This window comes from Mesoplodon bidens (assembly GCF_964165515.1).
Source record: "Mesoplodon bidens genome assembly, chromosome: 19".
In the NCBI taxonomy this organism is placed as follows: domain Eukaryota; kingdom Metazoa; phylum Chordata; class Mammalia; order Artiodactyla; family Ziphiidae; genus Mesoplodon; species Mesoplodon bidens.
In genome coordinates this window covers 54,930,964-54,949,178 of record NC_138179.1, presented here as the reverse complement: position 1 = coordinate 54,949,178, position 18,215 = coordinate 54,930,964, and the positions used below count along the sequence as shown (strand labels likewise).

Sequence of the window (18,215 nt, the reverse complement as noted above, 5' to 3'; positions counted from 1 at the left end):
AAAGAGGGAGCCATTGCTTGGCTCTAGTTGATTGCTGGCTTGAAGCAATGGGGACCTGCTTTTCCAAAAAGGAATGGAAATCTAGATTTTTATGAGAAATCTACATTTCCTAGTTATTGGCAGCTGTTTTTATGAGAAATCTACATTTCCTAGTCATTGGCAGCTGTTTTTATGAGAAATCTACATTTCCTAGTTATTGGCAGCTACTTCTATTTTACAGCTATAACAACTACCACCACCACCATGGCCCAGTAAACATTTCTGTAGGCTAGATTCAGGATGCAAGCCCTGGTAGGCAACTTTTGAGTGAGCTGTTCTCTTTCAAGGGTTGGAGAGAAGCCAGAAGGATTTAGCCTTGGGGATGAAACAGGAAGGAGAGGGCTGGGAGAAGAGAAAGCCCCCAAAGAGAAAGCAAATATAGTTACACGTGGCACTGACTGTTGTCTGCCGTCTTGCACCTGTCTCGGGTGCCTTCCAAGAGGCTCTCGTGTCACAGGTAGCCTAGTTTACAGGGGAAGGTGGGCAAGACTGCCATGATGAACCAGCTCCTGCAGACATATCAATACATGGTCTCCATCCCTTCCTTGCTTACGTGCCTGAGGCCCTCTCGTGCGAGAGTAAACAGAATTTGACTGTTTTTTGTTCTTCTCTTTGAGGCAGACAAATATAAGCAGCCACGACTTGTTTTTACCACTTGGGCAAGGATTCGAAAAAGGACAAAGACAACTCACAACTCCAGGGGCCAAACTCAGGGTCAGTTTTCTCTCCTCAAGTTAACATTAACCTTTAGGTAAATGGAGCCAGTCCTCCTTGAGGGCTTGGTAAACAGGAGCTGTTGTGGAGGCCACGGGAGGGGAGCTGGCCGTTTACCTGGCAGGAAGGAAGCAGCCCAAGGTCAAGATTTCATGTACTGTATCCTCTTGAGCTTTGCCAGGAATGTGCCTGTTCACTAAGAAAAACGGACTCACAAGGCCCAGGCTTCATCGTCCGGTGTCACCACAGAGGGCTTAGGTGTTAAGGGACAGCCCCCTTCAGCAAGAGAGAGAAACAAGTGGCAATCCCTGGCCATTAAAAAACTGTGCTCTCTCTCGGGCTTCCCTGGTGGCGCAGTGGTTGAGAGTCCGCCTGCCGATGCAGGGGACACGGGTTCGTGCCCTGGTCCGGGAAGATCCCACATGCCGCGGAGCGGCTGGGCCCGTGAGCCATGGCCGCTGAGCCTGCACGTCCGGAGCCTGTGCTCCGCAACGGGAGAGACCACAGCAGTGAGAGGCCCGCGTACCACAAAAAATAATAATAATAATGATAAAAACTCTGCTCTCCCTCTGAGAAGTGGCTACAAGCATTCAATGAGATCGTATATGTGACAATTCTTTGGAAAGCCTAAAGAATGATGCCCACGTAAGGGTTTATTATGAAATTATTCATAGGTAGCCTCTGAGTTAGAGCCCCCTCCCCCATTCTGGTTTGAGAAAGAAGCAGAGAGAGGTGGCAGGATGTATTAATGTTTAAAAAAACCCTGGCCGTAAGGTATAAAAGTTGTCTAGAATTAGCACGGTTGGGTACAGAGGGGAGATGATTCCCAAGAGATTGTGTGACTCTGGTGAGTCTGCTATAATTGCACGTTGATGGTGGTAGTCAAAATTGTTGGAATCCCTCTGGGAAATAACATGGTGATATAAATAAATAAATAAATAAAATATCAGAGGCTACATAATTTTCATATTCATTAACTTAGTAATTCTAGTTCTGGATAAATATCTTAAGAATATAATCCTAAAGAAATACAAGCTCTTCTGTACATGAAAGTGTGCATTTTAGAGCTATTTATGTAATAGCAAGATTGAAAGCAACTTACATTGCCAATAATAGGGCAATGGTTGGTTCAATTCAGACACATTCCTTCAATGGGATATTATTATACAACCATTAAAAATTAGAACTATGTAAACTTTGCCACAACCAGAAGGATAGTTATGTTATGATAGTAAGTGGGCAAAAAGCAGATACAGGATTGTTTATCTATTATGGTTACAATCATATAAGAATAATTATGCTTAGAAATTTAGAATAAAAAAGAATACAGGCTTCCCTGGTGGCGCAGTGGTTGAGAGTCCGCCTGCCGATGCAGGGGACACGGGTTCGTGCCCCGGCCTGGGAAGATCCCACATGCCGCAGAGCAGCTGGGCCCGTGAGCCATGGCCGCTGAGCCTGCGTGTCCAGAGCCTGTGCTCCGCAAGGGGAGAGACCATAACAGTGAGAGGCCCGCGTACCACAAAAACAAAAAAAAAAACAAAAAAACAAAAAAAAAAAAAAAAAAAAAAAAAAAAAGAATACAGAGAAGGGCCAAAGTTGCTATGTTAGCTACGGGTGATTTCCCACACTGCCCTTTTCAGAGCTTCCTTTAACGTTATAGTATTTCAAAGATAATAATACATTAGAATAAATTATAATAAAGCTATTATTAATATCTTGTTTCAAAGCCAAAGAGTTTGTGAGGAAAGAACAGGGTAAGTAGCAAGAAGAGAGAGGGCCTGACATAGTGAGGAGGTTGGCGGGCTTTGGGGAGGTGAGGAGAGGGGGGGAAAGCACCCGAAATTTGGCTTTACAGTCATAGAAGCCTCAGATGTGAAGAGGATATGAACCAGTTTATTGGGCCTGGGCAGTTCTGGGTACCCAAAGGCAGACTAAGCACATTCCTAAGGATTAGTGAAGCAGGGGCATTAAAAACCATGTCAAAAAATTCGATATTTGAAATTTCAAGCAAACATCACAGAAGTCATCATGGGGGCGGCGGGGGTGGGGGTGGAATGGGAACTTCGCTGGACTTCCTTGTAGGTATTTTACAATTTGGTCTTGCTTTCATCTTGAATTGGATGGTGAGGGAGACACTGTAGCCTCCTCTGGGGTTGGGGTCTCCGAAGGGCTGCATCTGGCCCCGGGCTTGAATCTTGTTCAACCAGCTACGAGTCAGTCCTGCACTCATGAGCGCCCGTTGTGTTCACTCTCAGGCCAGCAGATCGTGAGAGGGAGGTTTGGTGCAGAGCCCAAATAGTTAACAGACTTCCTCAAAGCACCTCATCTGCACCCACGGGGACTAACTCCCTCAGCTAGGGAGGCTTAGGGCTTGGTTCTGAGGCTGTCTCCAGACACTCACTCACTTTAATAAGATTGTTTATGGCGTGGTGCCATGCATAGCATCTCAGCTTGCTTCTGAAAACCCCAGGAGGGAAAAACCAAGGCCAGTGTTGGCTGAATGAGTCCCCAAGGTCATAGTCTTGGCAAAAGGTGGAATCAGCTCCTTGCTGGAGCCTGCACCAACTGTGGAGGTGGGGTGGCATTTTATAAACTGCAACCTGTTGTCTGGTCTCTGAGCGCTGGTCCACCGCCCACAAGAGCAAGGAAGGGGGCTCCCCCTGCAGGTGGATCCGAGTAACTGCCACTCCATTTACCCTCTCTCCAGGGGAGGACCGGTGTTTCCCCAGAGCTTCCTCCAGGCAGGGGAGATGCTCCAGTGCCTGCTTTTGGAAGGAGAGGAAGGGAGAGACTCAGAAGAGAGACAGGACAGTTCCATAGAAGATTCAAAAGAAATCGTCACCCTGGCTTTTGTGAGCGAGAACACTGGGGCTCAACATGGGCTTCAGAGTGCCCAGCAGCAGGGCAAGAAGAAGAGGAAGAAAAAGAGGTTAGGACTGAAAGATGAGGAATGGGGATCCATGTTGAACTGTGGATCCCAGGGGGGACCTGGAGGGGGGCGGGCCTTGGCTGCTAAGGAGTGGGTAAAGGAGAAACTGTGCGGAGGAAAACTCACACCACTTTTGGTTCATATAAAAAGAACCCACTTTTGATCACCTGTTTTATAGAATCCAATAATGGTGTGTACTATAAAACCATGCCTGTCCTAATCCTCCTTCTAGTTGTGTTTAGAATCCCTTTAAAACATTGTGTGGGGAGAGGCGATTGATTTCCTTGTTTTAAGAAAGTACTTATTGTCCTGGGGATTTCGAACGCTTTAAATGTAACAGAATCACGCTGGCTTCTTAGGACCTGACTGCAGCGGCCACATTCTAGATTCTATTTATATTTTGCCACGCCTTGCTCCACTCTGGGGGGGGAGTGAATTACTCCTCAGACTGATTGATGTCTGAAAGCTTGTCTGCTTTCTAACTCACAGCTTCCCTTAATGGGGGGGCAAGAGGAGGGAGACCATGAAGTATTTTGGCCAAAAGGATGTTCCCTTCCTGTTCCCGATGGGCCACTGGAGTAAAAGGATTGAGGAGGCGATGATGTTCATATGAAGCTTCAAGCAAAATCGGCTATAATCACAATACAGAATTTCTAGCTCGTGGGCAGAGTGTTCTGAACCCATGTTTGCTGTCACTCTGCAACCCTGGGGATGTGTGTCCTCAGTAACAGGGATGGTCACACCGGGCTTAGTGTGGCCACTTAGGTATCAGGCAGCTCCATGTGGGACACGATGTTTCTACGTGCAGTCCCTTGTTCTGGCATGTGTGTCTGTCTCTGTCTTGGTGCTTTCCCCTTTCTCTTTTCCAGATGATTGGTGATCAGTCTGTCCAGCTGCCGATATGAGAGTGGTGAGCATCTGCATTCAAGGCACCCACCATGGGGACCCACTGGATTCCCGCAAAGAGTTGGGAAGTCTCACTCATATATTCTTTTTTCCTTTTTTTTTAGAAGGGTGATTTTTTTAAAAAAATTATTTATTTTATTTTTATTATTTATTTTCTGACTGTGTTGGGTCTTCGTTGCTGCACATGGGCTTTCTCTAGTTGCGGCGAGTGGGGGCTACTCTTTGTCACGGTGTGCGGGCTTCTCACTGCGGTGGCTTCTCTTGTTGTGGAGCAGGGACTCGACGCTCATGGGTTCTAGAGCACAGGCTCAGTAGTTGTGACGCACGGGCTTAGTTGCTCCGTGGCATGTGGGATCTTCTCGGACCAGGGCTTGAACCCGTGTCCCCTGCATCGGCAGGCGGATTCTTAACCACTGCACCACCAGGGAAGTCTGCTATTTTCATTTCGAATTTCGGTGCTTTAGTTTGGTCCTGACTCTCCTGGTCACTGCAGGCACTTCTTCCTTTCCAGGCTCTTGAAGGCATTTGACTTTGTGTTGGAGTCAGCTCCCAGTTATTAAGATTAACAGGGATCGGGCTATCGATCGGGCTATCGGACTATCGCCCTGGTGGCGCAGTGGTCGAGAGTCCGCTTGCCGATGCAGGGGACACGGGTTCGTGCCCCAGTCCGGGAAGATCCCACATGCCGCGGAGCGGCTGGGCCCGTGAGCCATGGCCGCTGAGCCTGCGCGTCCGGGGCCTGTGCTCCGCCACGGGAGAGGCCACAACAGTGAGAGGCCCGCGTACTGCAAAAAAAAAAAAAAAAAGATTAATAGGGACCGAGGAAGAAGGACATGATGGCATGTATATGGTTTTGAAATACACTGCGTAGTTTTTTCTGTCAGTTTACCTTGCTAATTAAGCTTGGCTCTGGCCGACGTTAAGGACTAGTTTATATCCCCTGAACATTCAGTGCTAGTGCTTGGAGGAAAGCCAGAGAGGCCTACTTGCTGGCAAGGGTGGGTGAAACATTCACCCCAGACAACCTTCTGTGGAGATCACTGGGCACAGGCTGTGTTCTCCAGGACCTTTCCACTCTCCGTGTTCCTTTCTCGGCAACGGTGTGTCCAGATGGGGCAAGATGGCTTCCAGTCCCAAGGAGCCCAGTTGTCTGGCTTCAGTGTAGGGTCTGGGAGCACCTAGAAACATAACCTCCCCACCACGTGCTCCTCCCCCACTTCCCGGCTGACGGGCCTTTCTTTCTCCACCTGCCATGGCAGTGCGTAGGGCTGCCCAACAGTATGGCCTTCGAGAGGGAGGAGAAAACGACGACTGGACTCTCTACTGGACTGACTACTCGGTGTCGCTGGAGCGGGTGATGGAAATCAAAAGTTACCAGGTATCTGGGTCAGAGCTGGTCCTCTGTGTAAGCGTGGCATCTACCCCGTGGAGCCCCAGTCTTATGACTGTCCCCAAGGGGAGCTCATGGGTACTCCCATGGACTCCTGTGTTCACGACTTCCGGCTTCCTTTGCAGAAAATCAATCACTTCCCAGGGATGACTGAAATCTGCCGCAAGGACTTGCTGGCCAGGAATATGAGCCGCATGTTAAAGATATTCCCAAAAGATTTCCACTTTTTCCCTAGGACCTGGTGTCTTCCTGCTGAGTGAGTGCCCACCTGCGCCCCTTTCTCCACTCCCCACCGCCAGTTTACATTTTCCTCTTGCCCCCGATTCCCTGGTTGCTCCTTTCCCTTCCCATAGGGTCTCCCATCTCTCTCTCTCCGCTTCAAGAAGAGAAGGAATAAAGGGTGTGTCCAAGGTTGAGAAAACACAAGGATCTGCCTATAAAATCAGATGACATTTAGGGGCTGGGTGCCTTGGAGCCTGTGCCTGCAGTCGGGATGAGAATTTGTTCTGACCTTGAAAGCTGTTGATTTTGAACTTGTTCCAGCCTTTTCACTGTGCAGTTTCTGAATTTTTAAGGCCCTCGAGCATTTCTGGAGGGAGTGAGGTAATGGTTAGCACCCAGGTTAGGAGCAGAGAGGGACACCTGACCTCTGACCCATGGCAGTGCCGTGGATGGCAGTCAGCCTTTTCCCATCTCTGGTCTTACTCTATCCATCTGGAAAATGGACATCCATTCCTGGTACATAAAATACTCTGGCCCACACCACGAGAAGCAGGAGGAATGTGAGATGACGTGAGGATGACCTGGGTACTGTCTGGTGTTTGGGATGAGGTGGGGGAGTAGAGGAGCGTTGCCATCAGAATTGTTCTTACTCACAAAGGCCCCCCAGGAATCCCACTCTCCCGCTTGCCCCCAGTGCTTTCCCAAACCAAGTGCCCCAGGGTTCCCAGCCTTTCCTAACTTGTCTGGAACAATTTGCAGAGCTTAGCAGCAACTTCAAAGAAAATGTGTTTGCCATCGAGTTGACAGGCGCCTCCAGATTTCATGGCCACTGAGGGACACTGCAGTCATGTGACTTCTCCAGTGGTGACAATGCTCCTTTGACTTAAAATGCAAAACAAGAAGTATGAAAAAAAAAAAAAAGAAGTATAGCAAGACTGAGATTTATAATCCTTTAAGTTGGTTTATTTCTTCTGAATATACTTTCTTCAAACTACGTTCAAAGATAGTATTTGCCCTCTCACACTCTAGCTGGAGTGGAAGCATTACAGAGGAAAAGCTGAAGCCCAGAGCAGGGGAAGAGACTGATGGATCCAAGGTCACATCATTTGTCAGGGCCTGAGTCAGATTCAGAACTTCACACCTCTTATCTGCAAACTCAGAAAGCCATACCCGCTTGGATCACAGTTACCTTTGTGGGGTGTGTGGCATGGACCAGCACCTTGCCTGCATCATGTCATGTGTGAGATAGCTGTCATTGTCCTCATTGTGTAGATGATGGGATTGAGGCTGAGAGAGGTCAAGTCCTGGTAAAGGGCTACACCGCTGGTGAGTGCTGTTGCCGGGGTTTAAATCCAGGTCTGAATTCCCTCCAGAGCCCATCCTCTCTCCGCTGTGTGTGCTCGACTGCCTCTCCTATAACCAGATCTCTGGGCGTCTGTCTGTCAACTCCAGGGCTTTTGTCACTTTTTTCTTTTTTTTTAATAAAGAGCTAGCCTTCATTTTCACTGATAGCCCCGCTAAAGGTGTATCTCGTTCTCTTCCTGCTCTGGTAGCTGGGGAGATTTGCAGAAGTACAGCAGGTCAAGAAAAAATAAGACGTACATCTGTAAGCCAGATTCGGGCTGCCAGGGGAGAGGTGTATTCATCACCCAGACAGTGACAGAAATCAAACCAGGGGAGGATATGATCTGTCAACTCTATATCTCAAAGGTACTTCCTCATCGTGATTATTTATTTATCATCCACGGCAACCTCAGGCTGTAGCTCCACTGGACTGGTTGTGAAAAGAGGGAAGGGAGGGTGGGGTGGGGGTGAAGCCAAGTCCTGCCTTGGACTTGGTCGGACCAAGCCTTCTGACCAGAGACGTGACATGTGCCTGGGCCAGAGCCCCCTTGCCCTTGCACTCTTGTCGATTGGTCTCGCGCTGCCAGGCTGGCCCCTTGCCTCTAACAGACGGCAGCTGGGAGGGAGCCCCTTGCGTCTGTGGAGGCCCCACCTCCTTTGGGAGAGGGAAGTAGCCCTGGAGAGAGCATGGTAACCAGCTGTCCATGACTGGAGGTATAGCCGTGTACAGGGAGGGAGGCTTCTAGAAGGTGCATAGGAGACCTGGCTGGCATTGCAGTCAATACTGCAACTGCAGGGAGAACTCTGGCAGAGTGCAACAGTAGCAAGCCCTGGGTGGTGACAACATGGCCTTCATCACAGGACTTTGTCATGTTATCTTGTCTTGTTGCCAGGAGAGCTCTTGGAGGTGGTTACTCATGCCATTTGACAGATGAGGAAACTGAGGCCTGGTGTGCTTAGTGACTTCCACAAGGTCACATGGCCTAATTCCCCTTGTCCCCCTCCCCAACCCCAGCCCAGCCTGGCCTCTGTAATGCAGGTAACACTGGAGCTGAAGCCACGAAAACAAGACAGGGTGCTAATGGGCTTCAAGTCTGGGTTTCTCCTCTGACGCCGTGTGGCTTCTGTTCTCTCCTCCCAGCCCTTTATCCTCGATGGGTTCAAGTTTGACCTGCGGATTTACGTGCTCATGACATCCTGTGACCCTCTCAGGATTTTCGTGTATAAAGAAGGACTGGCGCGCTTTGCCACCACCTCCTACTCCCACCCCTGCCCAGACAACCTGGTGAGCTTGGGGACACGCCGCCTCCCCTCCTCCCTTAGCTGGTAAAAAATCCTAGTGACACCTACATTCCCAAGGCATGGTGGATGTGGCTGTCAGTTGCTGAACTGTGGTTTACTATGTGCCAGGGTGTATCTGTTCTTTATCTGTTTAGCCCTCCCAAGAGCCCTCAGAGATAGGGATTATCATCTCCAGTTTACAGATAAGGAAATTAAAATCCAGTTATAAGGGACTTGTCCAAGGTCACAGAGCTAGGAAGAGGTGAGGTGGGGACTCGTGGCCTGACTGCAAAGCCACAATTCCGTGGTGCCCAAGGAAAGACGGATGTGGGCGAGCCCCCAGCCCTCCCCCCACATCCCCAGGCCCTCGGGGCTCCTGAAGTCCCCCCTCAGCAGAGCGCCACCCAGCCTCAGGAGGGGTGGGATTGTCTTATGCTCCAGGCTGTAGGACACCTCTTCTTACTTCCTCTGTTGTGCCAGTGTAAGTCAGCCCCAAGACGCCCCCTTTCTCTTCCATCTCTTTAAGCCCCAGGGGCCATGGAAGGGCACAGAGAGGAAGTGGAAGGCTGCGCTTCCTCCTGACCCCACAGACTTGTGTCTCTTTCCCCAGGACGATATCTGCATGCACCTGACTAATTATTCCATTAATAAGCACAGTTCCAACTTCCTTCGAGATGCTCACTCTGGCAGCAAGAGGTAAGGAAGCGGCTTCCCTTCTCTTTTCTTTCCCTGCTGGGCTCCGAGCTGCTCTCTGAGATTCTATCCAAACCCTGTCAGTCCCCATCGGTGTTTCCATCTTGGGTCACATGGTGTCAGAAAATATTTCTTTGCCTCTAAGCCCAGAACAGACTCCTTGGTCTCTGCCCTCTGGCTGTTAATCATTAAAAGAAGGCCACATCATAAACCCTAGGAGGTTGGGAGGAGGAGAGATAAACATGAACTGTTTCCTCAGCAGGATACACACACACACACCAAAACGTACTCTGATTACAGTTGGCCCTTCTGACATTTCTAGACCAACAGATATTTATCGATTGCCGGTCTGACACCGGAGAAGGGCCTGCCAGGCCTGTGGTTCCCTGGGGTGTTGCTCCAACAGAGATTCTCAGGTGATGTGTCACGATGCCCCTGCTTTTTCTCTTGCATCAGACTTAAAGGACTGATAAACAGGCAGTCTGTTTGGCTTCAGAGCATCAGAGAAGCACAGGAAATTTCACGACTCCCTTGGTAGCAGAGTTCCAAAAAGCAAATGGAACATCATTAGGCTAAGCCTGCTGGAAGGGGACGTGTTGGGCTGGCAGGAGGCGATCTCCCCCTTGTCGAAGGGCGCTGGCCACCCGACTTTGCCCACAGCTCCCCCACTTCCTCTTTGCCCACCTGGTCTGTGGGCACCCTCTGGCCTCCCGCACGGTTGCATGTTGAACAGCGGGGCTCGGTGAGGCCCGGCTTCCAGTCCCCGCTCTGACCCTCGCCGGCTGAGTCAGCTGGAGCAAGTCCCTTCAGCTCTCTGAGCTTCCATTTCTTGGTCTGTAGGATAGGGCAGTGAGACGCCCTGCCCTGCCCACCTCGTAGGGTCACTCTGAGACTCAAGTGACCTGTGACAGAGCACGGATATTGCTTGTAGTTACTGTGTTTTCTCCTTTGTCTAAAGGCATGTCCTCAAAGGGCCCTCATCTCCCTCCTCTTATGAGAATGGACACCCCACTAGCAGGCTCTGGGCCCTCAGGCTGTGATGGGGGGGTGTTATGTGGTGCCAGGGCTAAGGTGAGGGTGTGGAGTATTGTTCTGCTACCCTAACTGCCCCCCCCCACTTCCCCTTCCTTCTCCTCGCCTCACTCACCCGGGCCTGGCCTCAACCCTCTGCTCTCCTCCATCCCCCCTCTCTGCTGGAGCTGTCGGCTGCCCCCCCCTTCCCCTGCCCCTGCAGTACCCGCCACCTGTCCCCCTGCGGTGCTCCAGGCCCATGTCTCCTTAGCTGCACCTGGATGTCTCCCCGTTGCTTCCAGCTCAGCATTTCCCAATGTCACGTGTTCTCCCACGTCACTTCCACCTCAGCAGTCCAAGCTCCCCCATCTCTAACTTCTAACCCGCAGGACTGGAGAGCTTGGTGTCATCTTAGATGTTTCCTTTTCCAGCATGTCACTGAATTCTGAAGTTTCCTCCTTCAGATGTCTCTCGGTGCCTTCCTGTCCTCCAGGCTTAGCTTCAGCCTCATCCTCGACACCAGCCGCCTCTGCTTAACCTTTCTGTACCTCCGGTTTCTCCTCTCTAAAATGACGCAATAAGGAATTCCCAGGCAGTCCAGTGGTTAGGACTCAGCACTTCCACTGCTGGGGGCCCGGGTTTGATCCCTGGTCGGGGAGCTAAGATCCTGCAAGGCGCAGGGTGCGGCCCAAAAATAAATAAATACATAAAATGACATGATAAACATGAATCCCGGCTGGCCAGCCTCACAAATATGCCGTGAGGACCTATTGAGATGATGTGTATGAATAGGCCTCAAAAACAATACCCGCTATGCAAGTGGGTGCTGTTATTATTACACATTCCGTATACTCATTTCTTCTGCTCTCAGGTAACCAGTGTGGCTCCCAGGTGCCTAGAGCATCCAATTCAAACTCCTCTGCTTGCTGTATGCTTTGACCAGACTCCATTTCCCACTATTATTATTACTACCTTAATAGTTACCATTTTATTTGTTGAGCGCTTCCTGTCTGCCAGGCACTGCCCTAAGAAATTTACATTCCTCAACCTATTTCATCCTCATAACAACACTATAAAGTTGGCTTGATTATGATCACCCCGATTTTGCATATTGGGGAACAGGTGTAAAAAGGTTAGGAAACGTGCCCACGTTCGCACAGCTAGGCAGTGGCGGAGCTGGAATGAACTCTGGGGTCTGTGCCCCTAACCACTAGCAGTACTGCCTGTGCCGTCCGCTCCGTGGTGCTCTCCCCGGATACTCTTCTGCTCATTTTTGATACACGGGCCTTGCTCATTCCCACCTCTCTGCCTTTGCTCAGCTCCAACTGAAAACATGGGAGAACATCCTTGAAGGCCCTTTTGTCAAACTAAGCTTCCATGTTGCCTTCTCTGACCTGGTTCTAGGTGCTGGCTCAGCCATATAACCACTGCAGTGTGGGTGAAACCCATCTTCTCTGTGGGCCTCCAATTCCTCACCTGTCAGATGAGTGGATTGTCTTCCATCTCTAAGGACAAGCCTATGGAATCCGAGTCTAACCACCCCCAGTAACCTCTCTATCTCTGGACTCCCACCACCCTCACGGTCAGCATCAGCTGTAGCCCGTAACTTCTCTGTGCTTGGGGCACATGTTTTCCTTGTGTCCCCAGTTGTACTTAAATTCCTTGATGGTTAGAATGGTGCCCTGGCCTTCTAGGTGCCTCCCATGTTGCGGGGCAGAGTCCTTTCCTTTTCTCCCTCCTGTTTGCTTTCACCTTTCCTCATCTTCCTCTTCCCCATCTTTTGAGACAATCTGCTTCTCCTACTAGCCCACCCCCTACTTCAAATTCCCCCTCCCTAGCCTGAGGCCAGCTGTACCGGCAAACTCAGTAGGAGCAATGAAGAAGAAGAAAAACTGGAAACCTGGCAGGCCTCTGGGGCAGAGACTGGGTCCTCTTCGTCTTTCAGGGTGCCTGCCACATAGCTGATGTGTTAAATTGAATGGACTAGCCACTGGACGTTATGAAATTGCACAATTATGTGTGTTCATTGTGATGTGCCTGAGTCATCAAGAAGAGGTTATGTTATGGCTCATAACTTCTGTTATAAGAAGGTAGAGGAGTGTATAATCTACTTTGAGAACACTTATTTCCCAGTTAGGCAAATTAAACACTTTTTTTTTTGCACTTGAAAGGGTTGCTTTCAAGCGATCTGGAAAATTCATGTACGTGCAACACTCCATCCTTGACAATGGCAAGTAGTAAAGGTGTGCCTCTATGTTGAGTGGCCTCTGTTTATCTGTCATGATGTAAATGCATCTTTGGTTGTCTCATGTGTGTGCTGACTCCTCAAATGGTCCTTAGGCTTCCCACTGTGATAGGGTGACCAGCCATCTAGGTTTGCCTGTGACTGAGGGTTTTCCTGGGATGCGGGACTTTCAGCTCTAAAATCAGACTGTCCGGTTTGCCCTGGGACAGTTGGTGACCCTATCTGTGGCGATGCCCTGGGGTTTCCTTTTCCCTCTGGTCAGCCCTTTAGGGGGTTAACAATGAACAAAATTAACAAAATTTCTGTGTCTTCAGCGTCCCCAGAATCCCCTCAGATAGCTGAGGTGGAACCCAGGTATCCTTGGCCTTAAAAGCCTCCTTAAGTGCTTCTAATGAACGCCACAGGCTGAGAAACCATTACCACCAAAGCAAAACCATGATGTAGGGTGTTTTTTTAAAAAAAATTTTTTTTAAAGGTGCTGGTTATACGCCTGTTTCTTGATGAACTCTTTTTTTTTTTTTTGAAGATGTTGGGGGTAGGAGTTTATTAATTAATTTATTTATTTTTGCTGTGTGTTGGGTCTTCGTTTCTGTGCGAGGGCTTTCTCTAGTTGTGGCGAGCGGGGGCCACTCTTCATCGCGGTGCGCGGGCCTCTCACTGCTGTGGTCTCTCCCGTTGCGGAGCACAGGCTCCAGACGCGCAGGCTCAGCGGCCATGGCTCACGGGCCTAGTTGCTCCGCGGCATGTGGGATCCTCCCAGCCCAGGGCTCGAACCCGTGTCCCCTGCATTAGCAGGCAGACTCTCAACCACTGCGCCACCAGGGAAGCCCTAAAAGAATTTTTTATTCATCCATTCAGCTTTCACCTGGGATACCGAATCCCTGCCCCAGCCCACAGGTGCTTTCTGTGTTACAGTGAAAGTGCCCAGGCTAGGGCTTACATGTCAGTATATCTTTGCCCACTCCAGGACTGTGGAGGCTTGAGGAGTATGGCCCTGCGGCTCCTGCAAGGTCCTCCTGAGCCGACACAGCCCTGGTATCACCCTGGCTCCTGGGTGTCCCTCCCCACTGGCTTTGGGGCCTTACCTTCTCCGGAAGTTTCTGGTTTCCAGCATGCCAGGGCCTTAGATGACCAGAGGTGGGCTGCCCTACCTCATGGCCCGCGGTTCCCTTCCAGGAAGCTCTCCACCTTCAACGTGTACATGGAGAGCCACGGCTACAACGTGGGGCAGATCTGGAGAGACATCGAGGACATCATCATCAAGACGCTCATCTCGGCTCACCCCAACATCAAGCATAACTACCACACCTGCTTCCCCAATCACACACTCAACAGCGCCTGCTTTGAAATCCTGGGCTTCGACATTTTGCTGGATCACAAACTCAAGCCCTGGCTGCTGGAGGTGCGGGCTTGGGGCGAGGGGTGAAACTGGCGCCTGTTACCAGGCTCAGCCAGCCGGGCCCATCCTTCCGCCCTCCTGCTCAGCCAGGCAGTTGTAATCCACTTCCCAAGCCACTGCCCCCTGAGGTGCTTGCTGCCTGGGGCTTCTCCCTTTGCTGAAAAGTGGCCACCAGAGGGAGGTAGACGGCCGGGAATTAGAGAATTCCTTGTGCCTTCTGGAGGTCCACCCAGACTTAGAAGCTCTGATCTCAGGCCCAGGCCCAGGGTAATTCTAAAGACAACTCTACCTTTCATAACAGAGTCGTCTCCCAGAAAGGGGTGGTTCTTCAACACAGCTGGGTGGAGGATGTTCAAGATCAGACAGGATCCGCCAGGCTTGGTTCTCAGGGGCCTGGACCACTCGGTTCCAAGCACCTACGGAGAGCAGCCCGGTGTCTGTGGGCACGAGAATGGGTGGGGAGCCACTCAGTGAGTTTCTTGCCTCCCCCAGACCCATGGGGTGGCGGGAAGAGGAGGAAGAGAAGCTCCTGGGTGGCCTCCTCTCTTCCCGATTGGACCTGTGCAAGCAGTCCTCTCCCGTGGCCATTCAGGGTGCACGCCGGGAATGGGGGTGGGAGTGGGGCTGCGGTACAAGTCAGAGGTGATGGTGACGGCTGCCAGTGACACAGCGTCAGCCCTCAGAGCGCAAGACCCAGATTTACAGATCAGGTTGCTGGGGCCTTGCCTTTCCTCCATTCCCAGCCCTTATTCCCAAGTGTGGCTGGGAAGCAGAATATGGCCCTTTGGAGCTCTCACCCGAAGAGCAGAATAAGCCACCAGGAGCAGGCCTTCAGAAACTGCTGGAAACCTTCAAATGTCACACAGTGCCTCTGAACAACATAGACTCTCATGTGGGCAGAAATGGGTCCTCTCCGTCCTCCCCCCAGTCTCCCCGTCAACCCCGGTCAGGGTCCCGAAGGCATCACTCCTTTCCCCTCCCCACCTCCCAGCCCGGCCCTTTGGACTGTCCCCTTCCATCTGCTCTCTGGGATGCACAGTGCACGGGACGGGGCACACGCACACCAGGTGGAGGGGAAACCAAAGACAGCACCCCCCGCCCCCTGCCATGCTTCTCAGGAAGACAGGACTAAAATGAAAGCTAGTTAAACTGGAGGGGGGTCTGCTTCCTCCTTTCTTCACCGTGGCTCCAGTCTAGACCCTCTCTCCCTCTCCTTTCCACTCATCTTGGTAGCCAGGGCCCCGGCCGAGGTGGGCTCGGGTGGTTCCCTGGAGGGGCCGTTTCGCCTCACGCCCCGCTTGCTCCCTGCCCAGCCTCCCCAGCTGCCGTCTTGCCCTCACAGGTCAACCACTCTCCGAGCTTCTCCACTGACTCCTGGTTGGATAAAGAGGTAAAGGACAGTCTGCTGTATGACACTTTGGTCCTGATCAACCTGAGAAGCTGCGACAAAAAGAAAGTCTTGGAGGAGGAGAGACAACGGGCGAGGTTCCTGCAGCAGTGTCGTTCTCGGGAGACCAGGTACAATTGACAGTAATGGGTCAATTCTAACAAATGATAATCCTATTTGGAAAATTAATATATATTGGCAGGATGTGGCAGATTGAACAGTTTTACTGTGGCTATTCCTTTGTTCCTAAAAATAGGAGATTAAGTTATAGACATACATACCTGTGATGGATATGAGTTTATTAATATCATATGAAGATCCAGGGATTACCAATTCAAAAGTACAACCATTTATCTATACAAAAAGGAAGATCTGTCCATCCTCCCCTTGCCTCTGTGTTGGCGGGAGCCTCTGTCGCCCTGCTCCCTGCTGGGTAGCATTTGCCTTTTAACAGAAGCCTTCCTCTGTAGAGCGAGAAGGAACACCAGAGCCCGGTCAGGGAGTGGCTTTGTTGTTTTTCAGATCCCACGGTGGCCCGCTGTCCTCCGCATGAGCAGAGCCAGCCTGATCCTTCAGGACTGAGCTTCTGGAACCGGGGCATGGCATCTCTGTTTGGATGGCACTGTGTTTCTCATAGCGTGTTCATGTGCACTGTCTTCCCTGGAAGGGGGGTGGGTAGGTGGTAGCATGGGGTGTTGTATGGTCCTGTTTTGGGAGCTAAGAAGACCAAGACTCTGGAAGGGGAACTGCCTCGTACAGGTCACCTCGCTGGTAAGTGGCAGGTCTGGACACAGAGCCCGCTGGGTGGGCTGCAGTCCATTAAACTCCTGGAGAAGGAGGCAGCGTCAGCTAAGGGGCGGCCAGGGCCCTCCTCTGGATCAGTCTCCTCGTCATGACTTAGCCCTGGGTGGCTCAGGGGCTCCTGGTTTCCCTGCTGTAAAAGGGGCTTATCGTTCCTCCCTCCCTGACCTCCGCCTCCCCGGGGTGCCGTGAGGAAGAATGAGATCATCACAGCTCATAAAAGCTCATCAAGCTCATCCATGAAGCCCTCAAATTTAGCAAAACACAAGCTGCCAGTTCGCCAGAGAAGGGTAGCAGGGGTTGTGACTGGGAAGATGGCGACAGTCTGCCTCGTCAGAACAAAGCCAAGAGGGAAATAGGCTCTACTTGTAACGGGAGAGAACCTAGTGAGCCGTCGGGGAGACCGTTCCAGCCAGCTCTCAGAGCACTATGACACTTGCTGTCCCGGGAGGGCTAGAATCTCCTTTCAGGGAAACGTTCATGCGTTCATTTATTTAGGAAATGCTGACTGACCACTGTTGCGTGCGAGGCCTCCGTCTGGCCCTAGATGACATCCGTGTCCTTGGAAAGGCCATGTCCTCTCCAAGCTTGGTCCCAGGAAACCCTAACGGCAGCCCTGTGTTCTGCTTCCCAACAGGAAGGAGGAAGTCGAGGGCTTTCAGGCTGTGCTTCTAGAGAAAACTGAGAAGTATGAGAAGGAAAACTGTGGAGGCTTCCGCCTGATTTATCCCAGTGTGAATTCGGAGAAGTATGAGAAGTTTTTCCAGGACAACAACTCCCTCTTCCAGAATACAGTTGCCTCCAGGGCTCGGGAGGTGTATGCCCGGTAGGAAGGCTCCTGGGGCTAGGGGAGCAGGGTGTTGGGGGAAGAGGGGTTTGCTTGACCTGTGGGGTAACCTTGGGGCAGCCTTGAAGTTGCTTTGGTCTCGCAAGGACCAGGAATCGTAAGATTCTTTGGTGTGGGATGTTGTTAAGTGGATGTGAGGCTGTTTCTAGAAACTCACCCACGAGACAGGTACCCCCACCCCATTCCAGAATGCCCAGCCCCTCAGGGCTGCCTCCCGGATTCATGTAGGTGTCAAATCTAAGGGCCGGAAGGGACTCATCCCATCCGGTCCATTCCCCGCCCTCCACCTCATTTCATGGAGCAGAAGAAGGATCGTACGGCAGATACTGACAGAAGAGTCTCTAGAACCCCCGTCTCCTGAGTCATATGACTGAGTTATTTCTGTCACATAATTGGCCAGAGAGGCCCAGCACAGGAAGGGGTCCAACGTGGGAGCCCCTAACTTCAGCCTCCTACCCAGACCTTCTTCCCAGTACCTGCCAGTTGTGGGATCTGGCCTACTGGGAATTGAGGAGAGAGGTGGGGTGTGGTGAGTGGGGTGCAGCCCGCCACTCCACCCTATGAGGTGGGCAGGGCAGGGTGTCCCATTGCCCTCAAGGAGAGTGTCCCCATGCCCAACCCATCCCTAACCTACATGACTGTTCCTCACTGGGCAGGCAGCTGATCCAGGAGCTGAGACTGAAACAGGAGAAAATATCCTTCCAAACGAAAGATAAGAGGGTAGAAATGCAGGGGGAATCAGCAGACGAGCGAGCAAGAGGCAAGAGCATGCAGAGCTGGCGACAGAAACAAAGGCAGGAGTGCAAGACCGCCACCAGCCCGGCCTCCAAACAAGTAAACCGGGATGGGAGGGGGCGCGCGCATGCCCAGCACCCTTCCCTGGCTGGGGCTGGTCGGGGTGGGGGGGGGGATGCCGAGGAGACCACCACTGAGCGCTCAGGCACACTGAAGGAATGCGGCCGCGTGGAGGGCTGGGCCCCGGGCGGGGAGCCCGGAGGCCTTCAGAG

At 51.5% G+C, this 18,215-nt stretch overlaps 1 protein-coding gene across 1 annotated transcript in view; it reads left to right on the top strand.

The window, feature by feature from the left end:
• Positions 1–702: 702 nt before the first annotated feature.
• LOC308607224 (tubulin polyglutamylase TTLL6-like) overlaps positions 703–18,215 on the top strand; it is a gene marked incomplete at its 3' end in the record, with an annotated part of 35,288 nt that continues 17,775 nt past the window's right edge. The window contains exons 1-12 of the mRNA XM_081218937.1: positions 703–753; positions 3,461–3,715; positions 4,567–4,592; positions 5,848–5,966; positions 6,104–6,234; positions 7,754–7,910; positions 8,686–8,829; positions 9,436–9,521; positions 13,951–14,176; positions 15,516–15,691; positions 16,999–17,187; positions 17,865–18,042. Coding sequence (XP_081075063.1) covers positions 3,504–3,715; positions 4,567–4,592; positions 5,848–5,966; positions 6,104–6,234; positions 7,754–7,910; positions 8,686–8,829; positions 9,436–9,521; positions 13,951–14,176; positions 15,516–15,691; positions 16,999–17,187; positions 17,865–18,042 — 1,644 coding nt within the window. The 5' untranslated portion in view covers positions 703–753; positions 3,461–3,503. The remainder of the gene's footprint in view (positions 754–3,460; positions 3,716–4,566; positions 4,593–5,847; positions 5,967–6,103; positions 6,235–7,753; positions 7,911–8,685; positions 8,830–9,435; positions 9,522–13,950; positions 14,177–15,515; positions 15,692–16,998; positions 17,188–17,864; positions 18,043–18,215) is intronic.